The 7,500-nt window shown below is 42.5% G+C and overlaps 3 protein-coding genes across 5 annotated transcripts in view; all 3 read left to right on the forward strand.

Moving 5' to 3' along the window:
* The window catches only part of LOC134198121 (RAC-alpha serine/threonine-protein kinase-like), a 10,286-nt gene extending 9,322 nt beyond the window's left edge, over nt 1-964 (forward strand). Inside the window, exon 14 of the mRNA XM_062667459.1 lies at nt 732-964. Coding sequence (XP_062523443.1) covers nt 732-808 — 77 coding nt within the window. The 3' untranslated portion in view covers nt 809-964. The remainder of the gene's footprint in view (nt 1-731) is intronic.
* A 262-nt stretch (nt 965-1,226) lies between these two features.
* LOC134198124 (uncharacterized) lies at nt 1,227-5,125 on the forward strand. 2 transcript variants are annotated; one of them, XM_062667463.1, is made up of 5 exons: nt 1,227-1,703; nt 1,765-1,866; nt 1,920-2,330; nt 2,392-2,587; nt 4,111-5,125. In XM_062667463.1, exons 1-5 carry the CDS (start codon nt 1,385-1,387, stop codon nt 4,211-4,213), a joined length of 1,131 nt encoding a protein of 376 aa, XP_062523447.1. In that variant the 5' UTR covers nt 1,227-1,384; the 3' UTR covers nt 4,214-5,125. The 2 variants fall into 2 exon arrangements, with proteins under 2 accessions (XP_062523447.1, XP_062523446.1); XM_062667462.1 differs by having other exon boundaries at nt 1,228-1,703; nt 1,917-2,330.
* A 1,007-nt stretch (nt 5,126-6,132) lies between these two features.
* LOC134176621 (uncharacterized) overlaps nt 6,133-7,500 on the forward strand; it is an 8,005-nt gene continuing 6,637 nt past the window's right edge. For both annotated transcript variants that reach the window (XM_062643287.1, XM_062643288.1), the window contains exons 1-5: nt 6,133-6,645; nt 6,711-6,857; nt 6,911-7,069; nt 7,133-7,210; nt 7,448-7,500. The exon at nt 7,448-7,500 is cut by the window's right edge and continues 64 nt beyond it. In XM_062643287.1, the coding sequence (XP_062499271.1) occupies nt 6,288-6,645; nt 6,711-6,857; nt 6,911-7,069; nt 7,133-7,210; nt 7,448-7,500 (795 nt within the window). In that variant the 5' untranslated portion in view covers nt 6,133-6,287. The remainder of the gene's footprint in view (nt 6,646-6,710; nt 6,858-6,910; nt 7,070-7,132; nt 7,211-7,447) is intronic.

Here is a 7,500-nt window from a genome sequence, read left to right on the forward strand (position 1 = left end):
AGAGCCAATATCGTACAAAGAGCTGCTTGCCGAGTCGAAGTACCGTCACATAGACTGCGTTAGCAATACATGCCAATCTGAACATGACGTGGACTGCGTCTGGAGAGGTCAACAAGCTGTATGCCACTGCTTTGATGAACTGTTGAGTAAACAGGGCCGGCAGTTCTCACACCATTTCACCCACAGACTATAGATGTCAGAGTAGACGCGCAAGAGTGGTGAAAACTTCTAGGTCGGTTTCAATTCGCGCAAACCTGCAGATGAGTTCAGTAGAAAGAAACGTTGCTGGAGAGTGTAGGCTAAGCGAACCAGTCCCATGTAGGCCATTCCTGGGCTCAGTATTCACCAGCACTTTGTCTATCAACGGCTTCACTGGCTTTCGTGTTCAAGCGCTCTCCGCGGAGGGCTACCTCTCCGCTTCATGTATCAACGGCAATTACATTAACAAGCTCTTTAGGACATCGAATTAGCCTTATCCAAGCTATGAAACTGGATCCGGGGTCTCACGTCACTATGACGTTCTGGAAAGAGACCAGGCTCTGTAGGCAAAAGCTGCTCCTTCTCGTGTGATTCACGTGCGTTTAGCTCAGCGACTGCGCGGAAGAGCCTAGCTTGCGAGGCTAATATCTACCTACATACATGATAATGTGTTTACCATATTAGGAATAATTGTGTTAATTAATAGTCTTTGAGCTGTGGTAAGTCTAACTAACAAATTGTGTTCTCTGTAGGTGCTCTGCATGGTGGGGAAGGAGAGCCATTTGAGCAGTTTACGTTTGTGGGTGACAAAGGCAATCTGCACACATGATTTCGTTTGTAGGATTTTTGTGGGATATCGTACATTTCAAGTTGATCGTGATTGGATAGGAGGAATGAACTGTTCTAGGTTCATGTTTTTATTATTCTTGTATTGTCCTCTATTAGCAGTGTACGTGAAGTTTTCAACACTAGAATGTGTTGAGCAGTTAAAGTGTTTGACAGTGCGTCTGTAGAGCAGGAGCATGTCACAACGTGTAGTAGTTGAGTTGCATGACTAACTGTTTTACGGGTTTAGGTTTTGACGGAATTGAGTTTGTCAACTTTTATGGTGGTGTTTGTTGCTGTTGTGACAAGCATTGCAATGAATCCGAGGCTCAGGACGGAAATTGTAGAGAAACGTTTGATTTAATCATTACAATCAGTTTTTTCCGTCTTACCTGCTTCGTCCACGCCTCCATACTTACCTTGGGGACTCGTGGATACATTGGGGACTGTTGTTGTTCATGACTTTGAGGCGTGATGATTATATGCGATGATGGTGATTGGTTGGTTTATATCTCACGGTGTAGACATAAGGAAATGCTGCATGCGTAGTCCCCAGTTGCCCTGCAAGTGATTGAAGAGAATGCGTCGTTCTGTGAGAGCTAATCCGTGGCTCTCGCTCTCTAGACACTTCAGCTACGTCGTCGATCGTCTGCGACTGGATGCTGCGCTGCTTCGTCGTCTTGTGGAAGTGGGAATGATGAGCGGAGACGAATACGACGAGTTGACGAATGAATGTTTTCTAAAGAGAAAGAGAATGAAGCGTCTATTGAGAGATATCCTTCCTAGACAAGATCCTACACTATTCGACACGTTCTGCAAGATAGTGAGTGAAGTGGGTCAAGGATTTATTGTTGAGAAGCTCAAGGAAGGTAGAGATGAAATCGTCAAGTCAGCAGCATGTGAGACTTGCTCATCGTGTTGACGAGAGACATTCGTTTAATGATGCTTCTTATCGTGTAGATGGAAAGGAAACGAAAGAGTCACACACAGCCAGTTGCGGGACTTCCCCGACAGCGAGGGGAAGTCACCAAGACGGTGAGATGTCAACATCAATTGACTTTGGTAAGATGACGTGTATGTGTGTCTTTGCACTTTATGACTTGATCTTGTAGCAGCTGCTATGGAAACGTCAGGGAGAGGCAGAGACACACAGACGGTGTTTGCAGAACGTATGAGAGCGACTCCGTCATCTGCGCAGGCGCACTCGTCCTGCGTTGACGAAAAGGGGTCGTGGCCTGCCATTCGAAAAAATTACCACTTCCTATCACAACATCTTCGCCTCAGCGCAGAATTTCTTGGCTGTTTGTATGAGGAAAGTTTCATCAACAAAGATGACTTGGACGCTTTCCACAGCATCTCTCTTCCTCGTGATCAAAAGTTTCGTCTCCTTCTTGTTGACATTCTTCCCAGTAAACCACCTACCATGTTTACCACTTTCTGCAACATTCTTCGCCACCTAGGCCAACCACATGTCGCTGAAAGGCTGGAAAGGTATGACACGGACAGACTGGATTGTATAGTACAAGGTGAGTGTCTTGTGTGTTGTTTGTAGTCTGTTTTGTGACATGACGTACGAGTTGTACGTAGGAAGTAGAAGATCGCAAGAGGAAGAGGAGACATTGACATCTCAAGTGGCTCGACTGGAAAGAGAGAAAACAGCAGAAAGGAAACAAACAGAAGCTGCAAACGCACGTGCTGATGCTGCAGAGAGCAAAGCGAAGGAAGGAAAATGGACAATTTGGCTCTTCGATGCGACAAAGCACAACACGCAGAAAGTGTTGATGTACGTGAGTTATAGTTTCAACTACACTCAAACCTCCCTTATCCGGGCAATATGGGACCGGGGAGTGCCCGTATTTCAGAATGTCCGGATAAAAGAAAGAGGTAACGCGCGTTAGCTTTGGAGTCCCAGACCACCTTAATGTACATGTCCAATGTACTCTAATTCTGTCAAGTACTAAGTGTCATTCTCCGCTTCTTAGCATATTCTTCTGGTGCTTCGGCAGCAAACACGTGGTCTCTGATTTTATCACGATGTTTCCACACGTCCGCCACAGTAGACTTCGGAATTCCGAAGATTTCCGAAGCGTGTCTCTGTGACTGACCTTTGCTGATTTCATCAATGACCTTGAGCTTCGTTTCAAGACTGATGCAGGCGCGCTTTCTTTTCTTCGAAGCCATACTCCCACGCACTGGCGCGTGAATGCGACTGAACATACGGGAGATTGTTGTTTACGCGGTGTAACCTCGGAGCCCCAAGACTATATGCGCAGGGTTTGCGAGGGTGCAAAGGTGCCCGGTCTAGGGACGTGCCCGGATCTTGGAGGTCCGGATAAGGGAGGTTTGAGTGTATTACAATTAGATAGTAACTTGCATGCTGAGCTAGCCTCCTACCAGACCCTCTTGTGCCATCATGCCTGATTCCTGTATGACATAATATCTTTGGCATTGTGGTGTGTTGTCATGACGGCAGGAGAGGGTCTGGTAGAGGCTTGCTGAGCTTACTATAATAGAGTATTGCATGTAGACATAGATGTTTAGCAGACACCAACTCATTAATATTAATATGTTTTGTGGAAATTGAATGAGATGGTTGCAGTTGGAGGAAAGTAAGATGTCTGTATGTGTTGATTAGTTTATGGTTATATTTCTATGTGGATATGAGGGGTGGATGTGAGATGTGGAGGTGGAGTGACTTGCAAGGTGGGGAGGGGGATGAAAGGACATTGGAGTACATGAAGTATGAGTGTATAATATGTATTGTTTGCTTACAAAAATAAAGTTTGGTTTTCTCAGTTGACGGGCAGCTGCCCCTATGGTCCTCTAGCTCTGCTGTCACTGAAAAATGTGTGTGCATTTTATCAGTGTGTGTGTGTGTGTGTGAGAGAGAGAGAGAGAGAGAGAGAGAGAGAGGGAGGGAGAGGGAGAGAGTCTGTGCGTGCGTCCGTGCATGCGTGTTTGTGTGTGTGTGCATGCGTGTGTGTGTGTGTGTGTGTGTGTGTGTGTGTGTGTGTGTGTGTGTGTGCGCGCGCGTGCATGCATGCATGCATGCGTGTGTGTGTTTTACACTTTACATGTGCACACTTACAGTAAAATTATTGCATGTAAAGTATAGTTGATAAGAGACAGTTGTTGTAATGTATGTGTTAATTAATTAATATGAAGTTTGATTGTTTTATAAAATGTTTTTTTTTGTACTAAATACAGACATGCAAATGCAGCTGATGTTTGACTTGTTTGTATTTTTATTTAAATTTTTATAATTGTTCTTGTTTCCATCTATTGTACATGTTGTGTTGATTCTAGATCAATGACAGTCTGCCATCATGGACACAGTGGAATGTACACATGCCTCGTGTCAGTTGGGGGTTGGTATATAATAGAATGGGAGAGATTGAAGGCAGACTAGTGGTAGGAGGTGTTGATGGTAATCTGCATGTTCTTACTGATAAACATGATAAGTGGGACAAATTTGTCAGAAAGAATGGTTACATCAGAAGAGTAGTGTGTCATCAAGGTGTGTGTCTGGTGTGTGTGAAGGATGTAGATAAGCATCAGCTTGTGATTGAACAATTTTATTTGAATGAAGACAAGAAATGGCGTTTCCTCACAGTTCTACCAAACGAACTGCAGTTGCGTGGTGTATCTGTTGCTCTTCATGACAACTCACTGTATGTGGTGGGTGGTGAGACTAAGTCAGGGGAGATCGTGAACACAGCACGTGTGTGTGACCTTCACAGCGGTCATTGGTATAAGATGGATGACATGCAAACAAAACGTAGTGCCTGTTCTTCTGTTATTATAAACAACACAGTGTTTGTAGGGGGAGGAATGACTGATGGACCTTACTCTAGTAATATTGTTGAGTGTGCAGATGTTCGTGATGGAAAATGGAGAACAATCCCCTCTACAACCACATATGACTCTGTACTAACGTCAGTCAGTAACAGACTGGTGGTGACTGGAGGAACGACACAACAGAGGTCTACTTCTCCTTCTAATATTGTAGAATTATATGATGAGAGATCTACCAAATGGCTTCCTCTTCCACTCATGACACACAAACGGTGGGCACATGCTGCATTCTCAACTCAGAATGGAGAACTCATCACAGCAGGAGGGTTGGGTGATGGATATTCAATGGAAAGTCTGAAGTGTGACTAACATTTTCATTTTTATTGAATTTGTGTGTATTTGTTATATTATAATCTCTAGTGTTTGTCTAAAGACAATCTATTGTAACATTTAGTGTGTGTAACATAAACTAGATATTTACTGTAAATCATGTGTCTACCTTAGGGTGTTGGGTTTCTATTTTAAATGTTCAACAGTGCGTCTGTAATGTTACAAAGTAGAAGCACATTAGACATGTGACTATCTTGTACGTTGTTGTCTTCAAATTAATTGGTCGTTGATTGTAATAGATTTATTTGTAATGTAATACATTACTATTGACACTGACTTTACTTATGATACATCAATGTTAGATGGGAATAGTAAAGGTGGAGAAGCAGTGGACAAAGAAGAAGAAAATGTGTTTGCACACATTGGAGATTCTAGAGGTGATGGAGTCTGCATGTCAATTCTCTAAAATGATAGACTCACTTGAATGTGTCTTAAGACTTTGTTGTTAGAATTTTGTTTTGTTTGTTTTTACACTGTGTTATACATTCTTTATTGTTTGTTACTTTCAACATCCCTAACTCTGTCAGTAACTAATTGTTTATAAATTTATAGTTTTGTGTGCATTGAATGATGGCACGAGCTTGTTTCTGTTCTTCTTGCGCAGTACGTTAGAGAGGTCAGTGAAGAAGACTGGAATTTGAAATTGTCAGGATTCGTGCATCACTGATTGTTACATTGAGAGCTACAGTTTGCAGTGTATAGATACGTACTGCATTACATAGCTTGTAGTCATTATACAAACACATACACACACACACACACACACACACACACACACACACACACACACACGCGCGCACGCACGCACACACACACATCTAAATATATATAGCAAGAGCTGGAAGGAGAGCTGTATAGGACCACGCCCCTTTCTGTTGTACGACCCGGATGAGAAGCCTCGCTATGATCGACGATAAGTAATATATACTAATTAGTTTTCTTATTTTAATTTGTACTCATTTTCTTTTCTTTACAACACGTGGCTTTGTCGCACCTCATAATTTGCCTATTAGGCCTATTACCCGGGATCTTATTTCATTTGATTTTCTTTTTTCTTACTATACAGTAGCTTTCTGTTGTAAGAAATGTAGCGCGCGCTAACTGCAAGTACTCGTCATCAGTTTGACTCCAGCTCTGGTTTGAGTAGGTCGTCTGTTTGTCCCTAGAATCAACGAATTGAAGGAATTTGCTAGTGCTGACAGCAAGACCGTGTTGATCATTGTTACTGCACTGGTCGTCTACTCTAGACGTACGATTTTGTTGCAACATCTACTTCCGGTCTTCATTTCCGTTTCACCATGTCGGATGAATATGAGCGATACGTTACTCGCAACATCGTGGAACTTGTTGAAAAGTTGCGTCCGTCGTTGCTATTAGAACATTCAGTCGCCAGTAATCTTGTGACTATGCAAGAAGCTCGCAAACTGAGAAAATGTTCTACAGAGCAAGACAGCGCGCGATTGCTGCTCTACGATATCCTGCCATACAAAGAAAACGCTGTTCATAGATTTTGCGAGGTACTCAGAGAAGCAGGTCAGTTGCATATCGCTAGAGACGTTATGAAGAGAGGAGGCGTGGTTTGTGCAGATGAGCCTGCAAGTACGATCGTGGCTGCAGGACAGCAGCACATAATAAGAGAAGTTATGGGTAAAGAAGGTTAGCTGACTTGTATGGTAACATTCTCATATTATTTCATCATAAATTAACATTTTAATGAATAGATGTAGTGGAGAGTGCAAAGTGTAGCATCAAAGTTGGTGTGAGTGGTCAGAAAGCGTCGAGTCAACGATTTGTGTCATCACCATGCCGACCATCTGGTACTCGATGTGAGAGTGAGAGGAAAGAGGGAACTGCAGCACGTGACTTAGGTTGGTTGTTGTTTCTCTAGTTTGACAGTAAAGTGAGATGATTTTTATACTAGAAGTTGTGAAAACTGCAGTGTGTAGTAGGAAAGTCAATGCAAGCGTATGTCGATCGTTGGAAGAAGAAAGTGTGAGGTCAACAGATTTGAGTTGTCGTGACGACTGCACAGAGTCTGCAGCACTTGATGTGTGTGAGGAGAGGAAGACTGAGTCACTTGGTAAAACCAACATATTGTGGCATTATTACCTTCGTTTAATGGAGTTATGTGTTTATATGTCAGCAGAACAAGTAGAAAGTGAAAATGAAGAAGAAACGTTATCATGTCTAGATGCAGAAGTGACAACATCACGTGATCCAGGTAAAGGTAATTAACCTACAAGGGTAAAAGAAGGACACCGCACTGAGTGCTTTGTGACAAGCTCACTCTGAACAGGCTGAATTGACTTCTTGTCTATTTGTCAGACAAATTGTGCACAATAATAGACTTAAGTTTATGGCATCTTCCTGTTCCCTTAATTAATATTAATTTATATTAATAATTAATAATACTCATTAATATTAATATGATTCTAATATTAACTAAATGTTTGAATAGATAATGTGGAGCACACTAAACCAGATGTCTCACCCATTGCTTCAGCTGCATGT

This window comes from Corticium candelabrum, chromosome 2 (assembly GCF_963422355.1).
Source record: "Corticium candelabrum chromosome 2, ooCorCand1.1, whole genome shotgun sequence".
NCBI classification, from domain to species: Eukaryota; Metazoa; Porifera; class Homoscleromorpha; order Homosclerophorida; family Plakinidae; genus Corticium; species Corticium candelabrum.

What these genes read in the sequence shown, in the direction of transcription:
- LOC134198124 (XM_062667462.1), top strand. Translation starts at nt 1,385, where the DNA reads ATGCGTCGTTCTGTGAGAGCTAATCCGTGGCTCTCGCTCTCTAGACAC. An exon ending in AATCGTCAAGTCAGCAGCAT is followed by an intron (nt 1,704 to 1,764) that starts GTGAGACTTGCT and finishes CTTATCGTGTAG; the next exon opens with ATGGAAAGGAAACGAAAGAG. An exon ending in GTCAACATCAATTGACTTTG is followed by an intron (nt 1,867 to 1,916) that starts GTAAGATGACGT and finishes TTGATCTTGTAG; the next exon opens with CAGCTGCTATGGAAACGTCA.